Genomic DNA, 21,054 nt, shown 5'->3' on the forward strand with positions numbered 1-21,054 from the left:
TCAAGAGAGCCGGATTCAAGCCAGATTTTCAATATATCAGTGTCAAATAAATTTACATAAATGCATGTAGATTGAGCCCCTTTACTAAGTCCTGATTATCCTGAAAATCTGGCACGAATTACACCCTCTTGGACGTACATTGACTGTGACTGATGCATAAAGTACTTTCTTATTATAATGCATTTATAAATGTATTTTCTTTTATTCCAATGAGAAACTTGAATTGCCTATGAAATGCAAAATACAAGTTGTTTTTGCAAAGCATGTCACTGTAGTCTTATAGTTTTCTCTTACCCTATTGTTAATTCAGTTCACTGATGATAGTCAGTTTTTTAATATTCTGCTGGAGCTGGGCGTCAATCCTTAAGAGAAGAGTTATTTTAAAGGGTGATTCCTGTTCTTGGCACTACTCACTTTAATGAAACCTGGTCTGGCTTTATTTGATCAGAGATTATTATTTTTTCTTTCAGAAGTATGCCTGATCATAAAACTGTTTATACCTTTGTTCATTGAGTCATTCTCCAAGATGTAGATTTCAGTATTGTTGGCACATGTTTGGGAATTGAGGTTTCTGAGTTCAAATATCTGGACTAATTGAGGACATGTATCATTTGAAGGGTTAGAGGGCTAAGCCCTGTGGGATGAGGCACAAGACTATAAATCTGGTTGATTTGGCTTGAATTATTCAAATTTGTTTGCTCCAAACTTAGATTAATTAATTGATATAGTCGGGAAATCCCCAGATCCTTTATATTAGTGTTTCTTGATTCACTACTTCACATGTCCCCAAAGGATCATGGAGCATCAGAGATGCATGATTGTTGTTCCTTCTAAACAATAAATCTTGATTATGTTGTCCTTTCTGTTTATCCTCCCTTCTTTTCACTGAAGGCACACTAAACATTGTGTAGTAGATTATGATGAGCCAAGTATTCTTAGAAGGCTTAATAGTTCAAAGATCTTGGGGCCTTACACTTAATGGTGCATGCATTGAATAATCTTGAGAACTATGAAGGTAGGATTTGGAATAACTCATTGGCACCACAACTCTACACAGCTCAGTTGGTAGATTTAGGTTATGACTCCAATGTGTGCACAAACTTGGTTGGTATATTTGACACTTTAGTATTGAGAGCTAGTCTGGTGATCTCTGCTTCCTATTTAGTCTTAAATGATGGTGGCGTTGTCTGTAAATTGCGTTGAGCCATGACATGTGAGATGCTTCGGAACTGCCTCTTTTGTTTTTAGTTATTTTGTTTGCAAGGAATGCATGTGACATGTATTGGTTGTTAGACCTGGCATCTTTGGCGTGGTTTCCCCTGACTTTTTGCCTCTACCACCTGTATTTTTGACGCTGTGCTGGATTTCGTTTTTTCTGGTTTAAATGCTTTGGGCACTTTGCCACTGCTTATCAGTGTCAAAGTGCAAGTGCTCCCCGAGGAAATTGATATTGTAATTGGTTATCCATGATTGGCATATTTGTATCCCCAAGAAGTCCCTTGTAAAGTGCACTAAGTGTGCCAGGGCTGGTGATTCAAATACTACTAGTGGGCCTGCAGCACTGATTGTGCCACCCACATGAGTAGCCCTAAAATGGTGTCTCAGGCCTGCCACCCCAGTGCCTGTGTGCAGTCTGTGAACTGCCATGTCAACCTGGCCAGTGTCCCCACTGACCAGGCCTAACCCTTCCCTTTCTGTACACATTGGACACCCCTATGGAAGGCTCAAGGTACCCCCCTGGGCAGGGTGCAGTGTATGTGACAAGTAGAGCATGTACTAGTGCAGGTGACATGCTCTGGTAGTGAATTACAGCCATTTTCGTTTTTCAATATTGTAAGGCTATCTTGCCCATAGGCTGTCATGGGGAATGCTGTGTCAGTGGTTACCTGCATATCGTCCCATAGGAGCAAGATAGGACATAAAAGTCTGGTATCCCTGAACTCAGAATTTAATAACCCATCTTTTAGGAAAGGTGTTTTTTAAATCCTGTTTTTGAGAACAGCACTTTTAGAAAGTGGCTGTTCTCTTGTCTGACCGTTCTGTGTGCCTTGGCCTGTTTGTGAATTGACTGTCTGGTGCTGGGTGGCTCCCAGAGGCTGAGTGGGACATACCTGGGCTGAATAGCTCCATCTGCATCTGGAGTGGTATGAGGGGGTAGCACCTGGGCCTGAATAAGGCTGTGCCTGCCTTCCACAATGCTGGCTCCACCTCCTGCTGGGCGGTTGACAACCCTGCCCCTCTCTCTGAAAGGAAAGGCCAGGAAAACAAAGTGCTCAAGGAACACCCAGAACTGGTTCAGATCGGGCTCAGAACCCTCCTGCACAAAGAGAACAAAGACTTTTAGGGGTATAAGTATAGGACCTCAGACCACAGAAAATTAGATCATCCTGGAATCAAGAAGGAACCTCTGCCAAGGAGAAAGCTGAAAGACTGAAGAGGAAGGACTGTCCTGCTGTGTGTCTGTGGGCTGACCTGCAGTTGCTTTGCTGCCAAGGAAGGGGAAGGACTTTGCTTTGTGCTGTATCCCCTTGCTCGAAGAGATCTCCAGGGGCCTGAGTAGAGCTGGCTCCCTGTTAAGAAGTCCCAGGAACTAAAGGACTTCCCCCCCAGCTTACTCCCTGAACTCTACTGAGAGAGTTCTGTCCTTCCTAGAGTGCTTGGGCCAGTTGTGGTACCTCTGGAATATGTACCTGTTTGTTGGGAAGCTGGAAAAGAAGAAACTAAGGGGCCGGTTAGGATTGCGGTGAATCCGCTGCGGTGCCCTTCAAAGACCCCCCGCCAGATTAGGATGGCTAGGGGGTCATCGGCGGACGGGAAGACCGTCCGCCGCTTTTCCGCCACGGTCGCCTTCCGTCCGTGGCGGAAAAGCTCTAATATGGTGGCGGTGTCAGACACCGCCAGCCATATTAGGATGGGGCAGAAAACATGCTTTTCCTCTGCGGCTTTTCCGCCGTGGAAAAGCATGTGGTCTTTGGTGTTTTGGGGCCCGTTGCAAGCCCCCAGGGTGTTGGTGGGATTGGGGGTGCACATGGGGGGTACCTATGGTACCCCCTGCTTTGGCATGCACAGGGTGGCAGGCACCACGCGGAGCCTGCCAAGTTGTGCATGCCAAGGCTACACATGCATATTTTACATTGCGGCGGGTGCTGCTTAAAGCAGCACCCCCCGCAATGTAAAATATGCGGGATGTGACCGCCAGGGTGGCGGTAACATCCTAATTCACATGGAGGGACCGCCGCTGCCCCTGCGGACGGTCCCTCCACGTAGGGGGTGGCGGACGAACGCAGGTCCGTCCATCATCCTAATAGGCCCTTAAGTCTTTCTGCAAAGTTTAACGCATCGCTCGCTTGCGGAGCGCATACCCGTCAGTGCGAGGAAATTCCCACCGCCTCGTAGATCGAGATCATCGCAGCGCATGTTGCCGCTGCAAGAACCGACGCATCCTTCGCTTGCGGAACGCATTGCTCCGGTGCGGGAAAAGTACCATCGCTGCGAGTATCGTCGCAGAGCCTGTCGTCACTGGGTGAGATTGTCGCACCGCTTGCTTGCAGACTGCATCACGTCACTGCAAGAGTCGTCGCTGAGCCATCGCATTGAGGGGCTGCGAGAGGAGAAGATTGACGCTTCACTATGCATCGCCGCCGCACCTGAGATCGTTGCCGTCCCGAAGATCTCCGCATCGTACCTTTGCAAGATGCTTCCTATGAAACCTGTGCACCGGAATCCACACAAGGTATCGCATCCCTCACCATACAGACCGGAGTCACCGCAACACGCCCGCTGCGCCCAGCGGGGTTGTCGCATTGCCTCTCTGGGGTCTCAGGAGTGACGCATCACTTGTTTTTCAACGCTAAAGCTTTCACTTGGAACTTTTGTCGCATCTAAAGGTACTTTTGGCTAAAATATGATGCAACTGTGGATTATTTTGACGCAACCTCAAGAACTCTTTTGAAACCATATTCTTGAACTGTGTATGTTTGATTTCTGTTGTTTTAGTCTTGTCTAGTTTAGATGAAATAACTCTATTTTTCTAAAATGGTGTGGAGTCCATTTGTGGTGCTTTCACTGTGTTACTGTGAGTGTTGGTACAAATACTTTACACACTGCCTTTGATAAGCCTGTCTGCTCGTGCCACGCTACCAAGGGGGTGAGCAGGGGTTATCTAAGGAGTGTATCCCCCTTATCCTGATTACAGGCCAGGGTCCCTATTTGCCACAAGTACCTAACTGTGCCCACTAGAGACCCTGAAATCTAACATTGGTACTAATGGGTTTAGCATGATTTAATCTTTTCAGCTTTGTTGATTTGGAGAACATAGTAAAGATTTCACTTGACTAGTTGCTTGCCTCACTGATGTGTGTTTTTTAAATTGCAATCTTTTAACTCACTTGATTGCTTTGGGCACCCCAGCCTGTGTACTTTACTTTTTCCTGGACATTCATTGTCTTTGGCCATTGCAACTGGTGCTTTAGTTTTCTGCTTCTTGTTTTAAGTTTGATGTGACTTCTTTTTAAGCAGTTCTGTTGTTTTAGACTCTGGTTTAATCTTTATCTATTTTACAGGATCAACTTTGGCTAAAGTGGTTGGGAATTTGCTAATAGGGTGTCTAGGAATTTTTCTCTGTTTGTTGCCGTATGGGATTTGTTCAGATTATGAAGAAGGTCTTTTTGGGGTTATGACATGGTTGAACAATTTGCATTCTGGTGGTTTTTTGTGTATGTGCATGATATTTATTTAATATTATGAGTAGATGTTAGATCATCCTGTTACCTGACTAGATGTAGGGTTGTACCTCTAGGTTGATTATCCCATTGTTCTATATAAATACAGGGTCTAGACCAGCTATGAAGATTGAAATCCTGATTATTTGGTTAAAACCCATTGTCACAGATGTTTGGGCCTGTCCACTCAGAATTTTAAATAATCCATTATTAGCGTTCCCAATAGCAATGTTTGCAGATATAGTGCTAGTTCAATGATTTTGCCAAGAAATATCTTGTCATGGTTTGGTGTCCATAAAGTCATAGCCATAGAAAACATTGTGTTGGATTTAGGGACAGCAAAACATTCAAATAATGTATACGTTGAGTCCCACAACATTATGAATATAATTTTGTCAGAGTACACAAGTCCCACTTATCCCCCCTTATTTTTAGTTTTTCAATTAATATTGAATCACTGAGTATTTTGAAGGTAACGATAATATTAACAATTTTCACTCAATGAGAGAATACAGGATTTACTATTGCTAATAAAGTCATAGGTGTACGATTCTAGATTTCCAAATGGAGGTGGGAGAGAAATGTGTGAAAGCATACAAAAATAAAAAAAGAGTGCCTTGTTAAGGAACTATAGTTAAAGGTGAAAAAGTGAATTTACCCCAGTTAGCTAGAGCACTCAGCATCAGAGTTTTCCTCAGAGAACAGTGTTTACAGAATATTCACAGCATTCAAATAATATTAAAGTCGGATCACTGAAATAATATCGAGGGACAGAATATCGACCAACAAAAATATCGTTGACAAAATATCGAGAGACAAAATATCGAGTTTCTATCTACAAACAGGTAAGTACAAAAATATCGAGTTAAAAATATCGTTTACAAAAATATAGTTGTAAAACATATCGACTTTAAGAAAAACAATGTTTAATTACATTAATATAAAAAAATAATTACTAAAATATACTTAACAATACTTAAAATAACTTTTAATAATTAAATAATTAATGAAAGTAAAAAATGAATATTTTTTAATCATATTTCTTAAAACATGTATATATATAGTAACAAAATTTAATTAAATAATAGCCAATATTATTAACGTACAAATACAAAAGAGTAAAAATTACTATTCCCACTCCAGTGGGTGCAACAGTAGGGAAAGCGTTGGATAGCGTAGGGGTTAAAATTACTATTCCCACTCCAAGGAGTGCAACAGTGGATATATGACGTTACAACGCAACTTTTACAACGCACTACCATTACAACGTAAGTATTGGTAAGTATATAATAATTTTTATAATTTAAATTATTTAAAATTAATTTAATATAATTTAATTTAATTTAATTTCATTAAATTAAATTAATGTAAATTTAATTTTACTTTATTTTTACACTGTACCCCTGTACCCCAAAACCCCAAAACTGACCCTGAACCCTAAAAAAAACCCTTTACCCAAAACCCCAAAACTGACCCTGAACCCTAAAAATACCCCTTTACCCAAAAACTAAAAACTGACCCTGAACCCTAAAAATACCCCTTTACCCAAAAACCCAAAACTGACCCTGAACCGTAAAAATACCCCTTAACCCAAAAACTAAAAACTGACCCTGAACCCTAAAAATACCCCTTTACCCAAAAACTAAAAACTGACCCTGAACCCTATAAATACCCCTTTACCCAAAAACTAAAAACTGACCCTGAACCCTAAAAATACCCCTTTACCCAAAAACTAAAAACTGACCCTGAACCCTAAAAATACCCCTTTACCGAAAAACTAAAAACTGACCCTGAACCCAAAAAATACCCCTTTACCCAAAAACTAAAAACTGACACTGAACCCTAAAAATACCCCTCTACCCAAAAACCAAAAACTGACCCTGAACCCTAAAAATACCCCTTTAATTTAACATAATTAGCAATTAATCAATTAAATTAAATTAATTACCAATTACATTTTAAATAATTAACAAATATTATTTAATTACCAATTAATTAAATATTACTACCAATTAATATATTTACATATTTAATTAATTATAATTAAATTACTTCCCACCATATTCCCCTATAAACCCACAACCCGCTACAGGAAATAAATTATTTTAATTTACATAATTAGCAATTAATCAATTAAATTAAATTAATTACCAATTAAATTTTAAATAATTAACAAATATTATTTAATTACCAATTAATTAATTATTACTACCAATTAATAAATTTACATATTTAATTAATTATAATTAAATTACTTCCCACCCTATTCCCCTATAAACCCACAACCCGCTACAGAATAAAATTACACAATAATTTAAAAAAATCATTAATTAAAAATAATTATAACATAAAATGACACTTTTCACACATATTATAACATAAAAACACTATAAATAATTAAATATTATTTAAAAAACGATATTTTTTACTATCTAGATTATATACTTGGATATTTTCACTTTCTATATTATTTACAGTCGATATTACTTCACTTACCTTAAAAACGATATTTTGACTGTCGATATTCTGTCCTGTCGATATTTTGTCCAAACGATATTTAAAACTCGATATTCTGTCCAAACGATATTTTGGAGTCGATATTATGTCTGTGCACCATTAAAGTCAAATCAGTAAAACTCTCAAACTAAATTATGAAAAAGAAGAAAGATTAGAGGAACAAAACAAAACTGAAATGACACAAACCATCAGTGCCATTAGAGAAACATTGAAAAGAAATCGAAAATATTAAAAAGCACAAAGAAATATCCAAAGAGCAATATTCCTCAGTGGGCATTTTCATGCCAATTGTGATAGGGGGAGAGTCAAACACAAACCTTTTGGTTCTCTGTTTGACTTTTTACAGAAGCCACACTGTTCCAGTGGGATGACGTAGGATGCTGTGACCAACACATTGACAGCTACAGCTTAAAAAAAATATGACTTGTATTAAACTTATAGTAATATACTTTTGTAACAAATATCTAACTGCTTTTTGGCAGGATTAATTTACAATAGAAATTCAACTTTTCTTCTTCATGATTGCATAAATCCAATCTCTTTCATATGATAGAGCCACATACCAAGGATTTAAGCAGCTTGTGGGAAGAGTTGTGTTGTGACCATGTATTTTAATGACTAAAGTACTCTTTGGTGTTCATTATAAAGAAAATGCGAGTCGCCATGGAGTTATGTGAGCATCGTTCCTCTATATGTCATAGGACTTCTTGGTGACTGGCAGCATCCTTATAATTTAAATATATGAAGATTAGTAATTAAATACTATTAGTCTCTATCTGCATAGTAATGCATTTATTTACCTCTAGCTTTAAACTACATTGAATATACGTCTTTAAAACCTTGAACATTAAGAAATTTAAGAAAAGCCTCACTAGGAGTTTTACATTATTTACAAACTTTGCACTGTAGAGTGTACGTTTAATTTGCATCGTTGGGTAGTGTGGTGTCATTGACTATTCCTTTTGTAGATAATGTAGGCTGTAGAGGCTGTCACTGATGAATGCCCAAAGGGCTTGTTAAGGAAGGGCTTTCTCTTCTTTCTTCAAAGTTGCCTATGCATGGGTTAATTTGGATATGTTAAATGAAAGATTCCCAAATGCTGAGATCAGAACTAAACTGAAACATAAAACTGGGAAAAGTCATAATGTGTAAATAAAGGTTTCTACTTTGTGCATCGGCCCAAATCCCAGAAACAGAGTGATTCACATCCTTTTGTTTATTAAGTTACTGTAAGATACTGTACAACTTAATTTTCTCTAAATGTCATTAACCTCTAAATATTGTTGGAAATATACCTTTTTTCTATTATTCCTAGGATCCTAGATTTCCGTCGTGTTCCACCAGTTGCAGGTAGATTGGTCAACATGACAAAAGAGATCAGGGATGTTACTCGTGACAAGAAGCTGTGGCGGACATTCTTCCTCTCACCAGGTATTAATGGAAAAAAGTTTTCTTTCATTATACTAACATCTTAGTTGCTCGGTGCTGTGTTTTCCTAACATTCCACAGCACTTTATTCAATGTTGCACTTCAGTTACCTTGCGTGTGAGGCAATGTGTTGCCCATTATATATGGAGGTAATATGGCTATTCTATGTTTCTTTAGAAAGAGGTACTATATATCATTAGTTTCCAAGTTCTGCTATTAAGTTTTGATGAAATTAAAGAACACACAGGTATCCAATGAAAGCATATCAACACTCTTAAACTAAAAGTAGTACCGACAGCCCCCGTGTGTGTCCTTTACTCCACTTTCCACGTACTGTCCATCATGACCATCATCGGCAAACATCTTCTGATTGCATGTTCTTTTTATTATTTTATTCTTATTAATTATTATATTTTAGGTAGACATTATCTAGAAATGGAAATAAATTCTTAACAAATTAGAGATTCATTTTTTTCATTACAGTTCTGTACATTTATAGTTGTTTACTCTAACCATAAAATCTTCAATACTGTGCATTTGTGAAAATAAACGGAATAACTCTCATTCCATATGTAGACACTCTATCATCCTATTGGATCACCTTGATTTCATGAGTCCAGAGTGCCGTCTCCATTGCTACCCATTTTATAAAATGTATCCAGACAGCCTCTTCTCTGGTAGATCATCGCTTTTGCTTCTATTCACTAGTCAATGTTTCTTTGCCACCATTCAACGGTGGATCATTGTAAGGCCCTATTTCTGAGATATGTTTTCCGTGCTACTACCAATCCCAAAAGTGTGAATAGTGTTAGAAAGTGAGGTTTCTGGTTAACAGAGCATTCACCTTGTGCAAGCAGGAGCCATAATCCTAGTCAGAGTAAGTCAGTTACACAACCTAAATTAATCTGTACTTACCCTCTAGTAGCTTGGCACAAAGCAGTCAGGCTTAATTTAATAGAGGCAATATGTAAAGTATTTGTGCACACTTTAATTACAGTAACACCACAAAAAGTTTAGAAACAATGAAAACATTTATCTGAGTAAAATAGGGCCAAAATTACAAACATCTAATAGATAGTACTTGAGATACCATTTTTTTAAGATTAAATGTAAAAACAGTGCTAAGAAAGTCACTAGCAGTTGAAATGTTACTTGAGGTCGCAAGGGACCGATACAAATCCAAAGTTCAGGCTGACCACGATTTAGGGCAGGCCAGCTACAGAAACCACGTAGGACCCACTAAAATAGTACCTTGTATAGAGCAAAGCATTGAAGTCGAGCACAATATGAGCTGTAATTTTACATGCAGTCAGATCACTGCATCGGAAATGAGCCTTACAGACGGAGTTAAATATTTGACGCTGCATCTTCATCGAGCCTGGCAGACAGTGTTGAAGAATTGCTGTTGCGTTGTGGTCGGGCCTCGCAGTCGAGACCCACGTCTTCGTCGAATCTGCACTGCTTTGGTGTGTGGGAGCGATCCATTGGATTGTCTGACACAGTCGGGTTCATGCACCATTTTTTGCATAAAAACAGCTGTACAACACATTTCTGAGTCCCAGGACAAGAAGGGTGCACCTCAGGCAAGGGTTGGACTCACAGATGACTGAGTCCAGCAGCACCAGCAGAGTTGCAAGAAGGCTTTTGCGTCCCAGAGACTTCAGAAAACAGGAGGCAGACCAGAAAGCGCTTGGAGAATCTTGGTTTCAAGGTTGAAGAGAGCAGGCCCCATCCCTCTCAATCCCTGCCATGCGGCAGCAGGCATTAGGCCAACACAGCAGAGCAAGTTGCAAAGTGGCAGTCCCTCCTGTAACACAGCAATCAGCAGGAAGCAGGCCAACACAGGTAGCAAAGTGGCAGTCCATTCTACAGCACAGCAACACTTCTTCCAGGCAGAATGTCCTTGGTTCCAGTAGAGTTATCTGGTGGTTTCATGGGTCCAATACTTACACCCAAATGTGCCTTTGAAGTGGGGGGGGGACATCAAAGATGCCTTTGAAGAAAACAGGGTCCCTGCCTTTCCTGCCCTGGCTCCGGATTCACTACAGGGGGATATTCAGCTCTTTCTGTGGGGAGAGGCCCAGCCCTATTCAGGTGCAAGTGTCAGCTCTTTCCTCCCAATCTACTGCTGGAAGGCCCATCAGCCTGGTGATGAGTCATCAGAATGCAAATGTCAATCCTCTTCAGCTTTTGTGTGATTGTCTAGAAGGATTGTCACTCAACCCAGATGTGTATTCAGAGACAGGCACAGATGGTTAAATGAAGAAAATGCCCACTTTCTAAAAGCAGCATTTTCAGCCTTACACATTAAAATCCTACTTCACCATAAGTTGTAATTTCAAATTGAGTCCAGAGACACCAAACTTCAAATTTCTATCTCTTCCCAATTGGAAATTACACTTTAAAGAGGTTTTAAGGCAATACCAATGTTAACCTATGGAAGAGATAGGCCTAGCAGTAGTGAAAAACAAATTTTGCAGTTTTTCACAACCAGGGCATGTAAAGCTCAAAAGTACATGGCCTACATTTTAAATACACTACATCCTGCTCATTGGGCTGCCTAGGGCCTACCTTTGGGGTGTCTTATACGTAATAAAAGGAAAGGCTTTGACCTGGCAAGTAGGTTAACTTGTCAGGTCGAAATAGCAGTTTAAACTATGTACACAGGCTCAGCAGTGGCAGGCTTGAGCCATGTTTAAGGGGCTACTGAGTGGGTTGTACAATCAGTGCAGCAGGCCCACTATTAGCATTTGATTTACAGGCCTTGGGCACATATAGTGCTCTCTAGTAGGGCCTTATAGGTAAATTAAATACACCAATTGTGGATAAGCCAATGTTACCATGATTTGAGTACAGAGCACATGTACTTTAGCACTGGTTAGAAATGGTAAAATGCCCCAAATCTGTTTGCAAAATCCTTAAGCCAGCAGAACAGGAGGACAGAAGGTAAAATGTCAGGTGCACTAACGCCAAGGATGCCAGGTCTAACAAATAGTTTATGATGTCTAGAGGTAACCAGTTCCCCCAATAATCCCATATAAGTCAGCATTGATTACATTACCTGCAGAGTCCAACTCTTTGGCATCACTGTCCCAGTAGTAGTCTCCAAAATCTTTGATTCTTGGGCAGAGCCCAATTCTATGAAAGAATGTGCTTTTCTGCCAACACACCCACAGGCGCTGTGTTCTGGGACAGTAGACCCTAAGTAGGACTTTAATTTGTTTGTCTAAAGCTCTCCCTATTAGCTACCTCTTGTGGGTGGATGTTGGTCTCTTGCCAATCATCATAATCAAAATTTGCAAATGTTTCTTCCCTTTAAGTTTCTTGCTTTGTGAGTGTGTGGGAACCATTCTGTGTACTTTTTTACATGCCAATGAGACTATCTTGGAGTCATATAATCAGTTAGCAGCTGATTTCCTAATGAAGTTAATCAGGTATGTTTGCCTTCCATAGGCCCAACATATTTACTGATAGCATGACATAATTAGACATTATTGGTTATTGTTTGACCTGTCATCCTTCAGGTGGTCTTCCCCCAGGCCTTTTGCTTTTTACTGTGTTGTCTGCTGATTCTTTGTGTTTTTCTTTTGACGCTGAGCACTTTCCCACTGTTAACCAGTGCCTAAAAGCATGTGATTCTATCTGAAACATGGTAAAATTGGTGTATACCTGATTGGCAGTTCTGATCTGCAAGTAAGTCCCTTGTAAAGTGGTATCACATATTCCCATGGTCTGTAAGTCAAATGCTACTAGTGGGCCTACAGCACTGATTGTGTCACCCACATAAGTAGCCTTTCAAACCTGTCTCATGTCTGCCACCACAGGGACTGTGTGTGTAATTGCCTGCCACTTTGACTTGGCATTTAAAACTACTTGTCACTCTTAAACCCCTCTTTTATTACGTATAGGTCACCCCTAAGGTAGGCCATAAATAACCCTAAGGGCAGGGTGCATGTAAGTAAAAGGTAAGACATGTGTGTTTAATCTTTACATGTCCTGGTAGTGTCAACCCCCCAAATTAATTTTTTACTACAGTGAGGCCTACGTCTCGCATAAGCTAGCACTGGAAGTTTCTTAAAACACTTTTAAGCTGTAATTCTGAATTAGAAAGGAGTAGCTCTTTCAAGCTTCATATCTTTGTAAGGATAATGATGAATCCTACTCACTGCTGAAATTGGATTTAACATTACTGTTTTAGAAATGCCACTTTTAGAAATTGGACATGTCTCTGCAATTACTGCTTTGTGTGCCCGACAGCCTGTCGGTAATACACATCTGGGGTGGATGACAGGTATACTTTGTGCATTCCCTCTAGACAGTCACAACACAGGAAGGATAGGTGTGTCTGAATACCCATCTACATATATCTGCACTCTGATGGCCTTTCCTGGGCAGGATGAAAGGTAGGGGCTAACACTTAACTTGAATAGGCAGTCTCCTGTCCCCCAACGAAGGAATGATTACCCCACCCCCCATGATAGCCTGGCAGACAGAACGTTGTTGATAGGGATATGTGTGCTCTACAGAGAGCTGCTAAGAAGTCACCCCCACATCAAAGACACTATTGGGTATAAGCACTGGGTTTCTGACCCCTAAAATCAGACACCACTGGACGTGAAACTGAAGCTCTGCAAGAACAACTCCTGTGCTGCTTAAATGGCCCAACTAGACTGCTGATCTTGAAGGCCTGCTTTTCTGCTTGTTGCCCTGCTGCCTCCTGCTGTCTGACTCTGCTGAAGGAGAGGTGGATGCTGCCTTCACTCCAAGTGATCTCAAGGGATTGTTGGCTTGCCTCCTGTTGCTTGAGACTCAGGGATATCAATGACTCTGCCCCAACTCCTGTGTCTGGCTCACTGGAAGTAGCCCAGATACTTGCAACATGTATTTCGATGCATCTCCTGTCTGTGTGTAGCAGAACCAGTGCTTTGACTCAGTTGCAGGAGTAAAATCATCACATCGCCTCAGAACAAGCGTTTTGCCTCCAGAGATCGAAGCATCGAGCAGCATATTGCCACCACTGCAGCTTGGTGAGATTGAAGCATCACCTTGACTGCATGGCAGAATCTGACAAATCACTTGATGCCTCTCAACCCCAGCACCTATCTCTGGAACTGACACATCACCTTCACTGCATGGAGAAGATCCACGTATCCTGCGCCTGTGGGATTCAACATTCATGCATCTCGTTGTGTGTGACTAGGACAGGTACTTTGTTCACTGGTGCCTGCGTGTGTCCTGTAGCTGGTTCGGGCTCCATTGTGGTCAGCCTGAACTTTGACTTTGCCCCAGTCCAGCATGACCTAAAGTAGCCTTTTCAGCACTACTTGCTTCTAAGTGCTTTATTGCATTTATTCTTTCAAAATTCAAAATCTCAACTTTTATACATTGCATTCTTTATATGGTGTATTCATTGTGGCGCTGTTATCTATCTATACTTTGATCCACACAAATCATGTACAGTTTTAAAGAATGTTTCTGGGACCCAGAAGGGGAGTCGTGCAAAATATAGAGAAACCTATGGAGCTCAATCATTTTCTAAAGGAATGGCCTTTGCAACAGAGATATGGTAAGACTTATCCAGTGGGCTGCCTTAGCCTTGAGTGGTCAAACAATGCTTCTAAACTCTGCTTATAGAATCTTTTTTTATCTCTCACTTAGGTAGTTAAACCCATCTTTTTCTATCATAAATGGGGATACCTGAATCAGTTTTACAGGCACCCAACCGATAATAATTGTGTATTGCTTAAAAGTTTAATTCTCCCCATATTCTGTTACACTTGTTTTGTGAATCGGGCCCAGTGTGCTTGCCTCAATCACAAATTGCAGCTGGATGGGCTCCTCTCCACCAGTAATTGGTTAAATCTGCCCTTTTCATAGAACTGGGGTTTGGTATGCTCTTCAGTCCACCTCTTCTCCTTGACCATATTTGACCACCTCTGCCTTTTATCATACTCGCATGTAGTGGATATACAAAAAGCAGAGTCTGGATACCATGAGTAGAGCCCACAATCCTTCATCTCAAAGGTCGCCCTCTCTAGATGACTACCCTCCCTCTGGAATTTGAGCAAACTCAGGGAGAAGAAAATTCAAAGTGGCATAGTTCCCGGGGGCCGGCCGAGCACTTTGACGGGGCCGGTTTTGGTTCCCAGTCCGGCCCTGCTTGTGAGTATGGTATTATTTCCATTTCGATGGTCAGAAGCCCTTACTTGATTTTCAGACAGAAAAGGCATGTTCTCCTCTGATGGAGTATTTGTCTTGTGATAGGTTCATCCTGCTAGGTCTGTAATTCTTTAAGTTTCAGTTTATGTAAAAAAAAAGAGCATTTTTCTGTCTCTATTGATACATGACCTATTTGTATGTAGTATTCTGAACTTTCTGTTCACTTCACTCGCCCTTGTGGAATCCAACCCTGGGGCTTTTTTAGGGAGTGGTGGGGATAAAAGCAAGCAAAGTCCATCTCAAAGGTTTCTCTTTGTTTTTTTATTTTTATATTGCGCAATCTAAGGGCATTGAGGCGCTTTACTTGAGCACCATATTTCCTTGCACATGGTGTAATGGCCTATTTATGTATAGAGAGAACTTCCAAGTCCACTGCATTGGGACTGATGTAAATCTCACACCCAACATTTGTTGCTTGCCTGTTTAAATCGCTGATCATTTCCTGATCTTGCCAAGGAAGCTAGGTGCGAAAAAAGCAAACAGAACACATTACCATGAGCCTATCCATTGAATAACTATTTTTTTAACAGACCGTACCCACATGAGTGATGCTGGCTTTGTAGTGCATCAATGGACAATGAGAATAAATTGACCCAAAACCGATATTTTGGAGACCCACCTTCTCATCATAGACTTTTTGTATTTCTTAACAATGATTGAATAGAATCATGGAAAAGCTTCTCCGCATGCACCATTTCCATCCTAAGCAAGTTAATGCCAATTTCAAGTTTCTGGTAATGTGGCAGCCGAGAGCCAATATTCCAATCAATAAACGTTATTCTTCTGTAGGGCGCCTCTCTGATGTCTAATCCCCTGAAACACAAGCAGAATTGGGTCAATCAGTGCATTGTGCTGCATTCAGGCTCGAATCACTTTGCTTAGAAATGCACTTCCGAGCAAATTGTGAGCAAAACATAAGAAATGGAAATAGGTCAGTAATTATTTAAATTAGTTTAACAGCCTTTGTAGCTCTGTAGTCTAATTCTAGCGCGTGCACAAATGAATGGTAATTTTTTTTGGGCAAAAAGCAAGCCTGTTGAAAGATGTCAGCAGCAGTTTTAGGAATAATTGAAGCTGTCGCTTAAAAAAATCAATGTTATGTCGAATGAGCACTGGCTGTTTTCCACACATTAACTCATCCCTGGGGATTAGCGACATTCTCGGCGCACAAAGCGGAGCTAGCCCTATTATTGTCCTGTGCGGATGAGGTAAATGAGCGACCTTTTCATGTGTTCCATTAGTAAACATTAGGGCCATATTTTCAAAAGACTCATTGCTTCAAAACAGAATGTTTTGGGAGTAGGGCTCTTGGTAATTTTCCTTTGTATGTTCATAACTGTTTGCTGAAATTGTATTTGCTATAATTCTACCTATCTTCAAAAACGGTGCAGTTCCCTAGACTACATGATAACTCTGAAATTTGCAAAAGACCTATGCCTGCAAGAGGATGTAAAAAATGCAACTCTGTACCACCTGCCACAGCTCCAGTTTTACAGCATTGCAGGTAGGCTGTGATGTTTCAATTTTGAGAGGCTTGGGCATGTATCATCTTTGAATCCCAAACAATATTGAGTCTCCTGTCCTCTCACCATGGATAAGAAATGATTGCATTGTGGATATATTAGGAATGAGGACAAAATCTGTAAGGATTTGTATGAGGCGATACGTGTACTACAAGCTACCACTGCATGTTCTGTAGCACATGGCCATAGTCCTTGAGAGTGCTGTCAATTATGGTAGAAGTCTTGTGATCATATGGCCAATGCGAAAAAACAATTAGTCAACATACTCAGATAGACATTGTTTTCGATGAGATCTATGTACCTGGTGGAAAATGTGTGGTGTAGCAAGAGCGTAATGGGCCCTAATGCAGATAAGGAATATCCCCACAACGTATCCTGATTTGGTCATAAATGGCGCACAAAGGCCCTTCTACCCTCTGGAACTCAGTTCCAAAGCACCCAATACACCAATGCTCCTGTGGAACTTTCTTTAGGGATCCAGAAAATAGCTGAAAGGTTCCAAGGGACACAACTTCAGTTGTTTATTTTTAGTACCTCTTAGTATGTTTGTGCCTACCCTCAATTGTAACTTACTACTTGATTTTAATGAATCTGTGCTTTGTAAATATTTGTCTTAGGTGTTGGGCTGTTGATAAGGCCTAAGCTATTGAGCAATGGCTGTTTTGTCTATTCACTGTATAGAATACAAGATGAAGAGTGGTATGTGGCCGATTAGTGGCATGGATCTTTTCCGCTTTTTTCCAGTAGTTAGTGATGTGCGAAATGGATATACTAGGTTGAAAAAGAAGCAAAGGAGCTCTTGCAGAGCAGAAAGAGGATACATTAGGTTACAGATGATATGTGTCTAAATGAACCCAAAAGTATGCATTTTTATCAAGAGTAGCATTAATAGCAAGTTTTGTAAATACAAGCAAAAGAGTGATTTAAAAAAAGGTGTAAGCACAAATTATTGAGTGAAGGTGACTGCAAGGGAAACTGGTTGTGGATTGGGCTGTTGCAAGTAAGCAAATAATCTACTCTCAGAGACACCTCACTTTTGAGCACAGTGGCAGGAGCATGGCTAGATGCTGCACCAGGAGCAGTAACACCACAGGTGTGTGGGCCCACTTCACCCCAGCGAGTGGCTGTTTTTCACTAACAACCAGGGGATGGGAGCCCAATTTCCTTGCTTGCATTACATTTGGGCCCATGACACCCTTGCTACCCTGCCACACAACCCCCACAGTCTGAATATTAAGGCAAAATATCTGAGAGACAAGAACAACCTAGCAACTAAACAGTGATTAAAGCTGATCATTTGGTTTTAGTATATTGAAACAATGATAATCAATCAATTTGGCAGATGAAAACTGAGGTGCGGAAAACCATGGGGCAAGTAGAATGAAAACCCTACAAGTCTAACAGCAGTAGATGAAAAATAAATTACTAACAAGATAAGGAAAATGAAAAAACATACGCTAGGAAATTCCTAATGTCAGGTGTATACCTGCCTTTAACAGTGGAAACATTTGTAAATGCTAAGAATTTGATTACTTTTTCTAATGGTTTTCCTTTCATATGTGTCCCTTTTAAACGCAAAAGCACATAAGAGTGAATGTGAAAGATACTGCCTTGAAAATCTGTTGAATGTTTCAATGGGAACGACTTATCCTTTTTTGAACTAGAAGAATACCCTTAATTTGCCAAAAGGCCAACAAATGACTTCTGATAAACAAGTAGAGCTGTTAGCAGATTATTTATAAAGCCATCACTTTCATTCAAAGTTACTTGAAAATAACACCCAGACTTTCGCTGGGAGACAGATTTGGCAGTTTACATAAATTACAGCCGCAATTGACAGTTGTTACAAGTGATGGGGAATCTTGCAGTGGTAGAGTGCAATTGTGCACCGTTTCCAGTTTGCACAATTTACACTGGTTTGAGTGTTGTGTTCGTTGGCTTTAAAGCAAACGCTCGCAGCTGATGTTTGCAACCACACTTTTTTTTGTTAGTTTGGAAACACCGCCGTGTGTACCTTCTCCACTCTGTAACCCATTCCCTGCTCTCCCCGGTCTGTCTGCACACTGCAGGAGAATTGCATGCGGTTTGTGGAGCATTCATTTCTCTGTGAAGGGTCGTCATTCTTGTGGTGGTCCTCCTGTTTGAGGCTCTTGTCATCGTTACACATCACAAAAGAATAGAATATACAAATGTTGATATTGTTGACTTTGAATAGTGCACATTTTGTATTAATTTTTTCCTCTCCTCGTTGTAGACACATCCAAGTGGGGCTGCTTCGTTCCATTTCTTTTTCCATGGGCCTGTGCGAAAGGTAGCTTGGGTCATTCTGGAGGAGACAATCTGGTGGGTTCTTTTGTTGACCCTTCTGTTGCCTCTCTCAATGCACAGCATTCTTTTTGCAGTGGGCAGCTGTGCAGACTCCATCAGCAACATTTCTCGTGTGGAAGTGAAAACGGAGAAAGCTTGGGGCGTTGGAAGCCCTCTGGCCGTCAGACTACCGCCATTCTCGCGTAGGCCACTCGCTCTGGCTGTTGCCATGCACAGGTTCCCGGCGCCACCTAGGCCCCATCGCCATTAGTTTGTCGCTGGTAGCCCTCTCTCTCCCATCCTCAGCCTCTTTTGCTTTTTTGCCCCTCTGTGGTTCTTTGCCTATAAGCAACTGGACATAATTTTAACCAGTAAACTTGTAATTGCACTCAAGAGAGCACCCGTCAACTTAGAAGAAGTGCAACAGTGTTTTTGGCACTAGTTCTGTGTCTGTGGAAACTCCGCCTCCACCCTCACTATGTGAGCTAAGCAAATGTAAGGAACCACCCATTGCTTAATTTGAAAAATATTCAGTGCCTCCCATCTGTTGTACACTCTCCCTGTGTCTGGTGCCAGCTACCCCTCATGTCCTTCTCGGTTTTGTGTCTTCTGGTCTTACTCACTGCTTTGAAGCGGATTGGAGAGGGGGTGAAGCGCTGTAGAGGCAGGCATTGGCGTGGCTTGTGAGGTTTGGTTTTGGGACATTATGGGTGTTTGGCTGGGGAAATTGGCTTTGTCGGTGTCTTTGGGTTGTGTTGTGGATCAGCGTGGGTGCTGTGCAGCATGTTGATATCTATCTATCTATCTAGCTTTCTATCTTTTATTGACATGCTGCGCATCACCCGCGCTGCTCTATTGCATGGCTTGGGGACGCTGGCAGGGACTGTGGCTTTGGCTGGGCACATGTGGGCTCACAGGGGCAAAACCTTTTGGCATATGTTGTCTCGAAATATCTACCCCCACCCCACCAATCTTCCTTCTTTCTGATGTGTGTCTCCTGCTCTGCCCTGGCAGTGTTCCACAGGTCCAGGGAAAAAAACATTGGCAAAGCCAATAGGTCTCGGAAATCTGAGAGCTATAGGAAATGGCAATGTTAATGCATTTGTGTATATCTATAAAACAGCCCCAGAGCCATACACAAATGCATTTACATTGGCAATGCCTTTGGCACTCAGATTGGCAAGACCTATTGGATTTGCCAATGCTTGTTATAGTTGCTGTGTAGCGCACATACTGGTGCAAAATTGCACAGATGCTACTGCAATCTATGTAATCCAAACATTAAGCTCCAAATTGCCTGGTTCATGTACTCCAGCCACTCCACCTACTTCTATTTGATCCCATCTAACTCTGTTTGAGCTCATCTAGCTCTGTTTGAGCCCACCTACCTCTGTCTGAGCCCATCTACATCTACTTGAGCCCACATACCTCTGAGTCCAACTACCTCTGTTTGAGCCCACCTAGCTCTGTTTGAGCCCACCTGGCCTTGTTTTTAGCCCACCTAGCTCTGTATGAGCTCCCCTACCTCTGTTTGAGCCCACCTGTCTTTGTTTAAGCCCATCTGCCTCTGTTTCAGCCTCCCACCTAGATCTGCTTGAATTTACCTGCTTCTGCCTGAGTGTGACTATTTCTGTCTGAGCTCTCCCCAGCTAGCTGTGCTTAAATTCCCATCATAACACTTTGATGAAGCACATTTTCACCCATAGAAAAAGCTTTGCTTTAAATTAAATGTCGGCCTCCTGGCATTTTTGTGCATTTGTTTGCTAGTTTTCATTTATTATGTATTATTAAGTTATCAGTTCCATCTTTACATCTGACACAGCAGACAAACTGAACATTAAACATTAATGTTAAACATAATAGGGATGGTATATAACTGAGACCAGAACATGAGTTTCACATTCAACATTAGTTACCAGCGCTGATTACATTTATTCAATGTCTGCTCGCTGCCGCTTCTTTATGTGACAGGGAATGTTCAACATGGCTTGCTGGATGGATGCACTACTCAGAACTTCCTTGCTGTTCATTAGCTCAAGTAGTGTAAAGCCTGGTGTACTTGTTGAATTTGGACAAAGCTACTAGGCTCAGACAAAGAGTTGTCCATCAATAATGCTTGATCATACATTCTGAGTTTTTGTCTTCTGACCTCCTGTTTTGACTGTGTACTGAACTTCGTTTTTACTTGTTTTAGGACACTGGGCACTTTTTCACTGTTGACCAGTGCTAAAGTGCATGTGCTCTGTGTATAATGTAATGGCATTTGGTCTCTCCGGGATTGGTACATTGGATTTACTAGTACTAGTACAGTGTACTACATGTGCCCAGTGCCTGTAAAT

At 41.0% G+C, this 21,054-nt stretch overlaps 1 protein-coding gene across 1 annotated transcript in view; it reads left to right on the plus strand.

Annotated features, from left to right (window-relative positions):
- Window positions 1-21,054, plus strand: part of FAM20C (FAM20C golgi associated secretory pathway kinase) — a 327,251-nt gene that overhangs the window by 206,405 nt on the left and 99,792 nt on the right. The window contains exon 5 of the mRNA XM_078664903.1: window positions 8,554-8,669. Coding sequence (XP_078521029.1) covers window positions 8,554-8,669 — 116 coding nt within the window. The remainder of the gene's footprint in view (window positions 1-8,553; window positions 8,670-21,054) is intronic.

This window comes from Lissotriton helveticus, chromosome 10, assembly GCF_964261635.1.
Source record: "Lissotriton helveticus chromosome 10, aLisHel1.1, whole genome shotgun sequence".
Taxonomy (NCBI): Eukaryota; Metazoa; Chordata; class Amphibia; order Caudata; family Salamandridae; genus Lissotriton; species Lissotriton helveticus.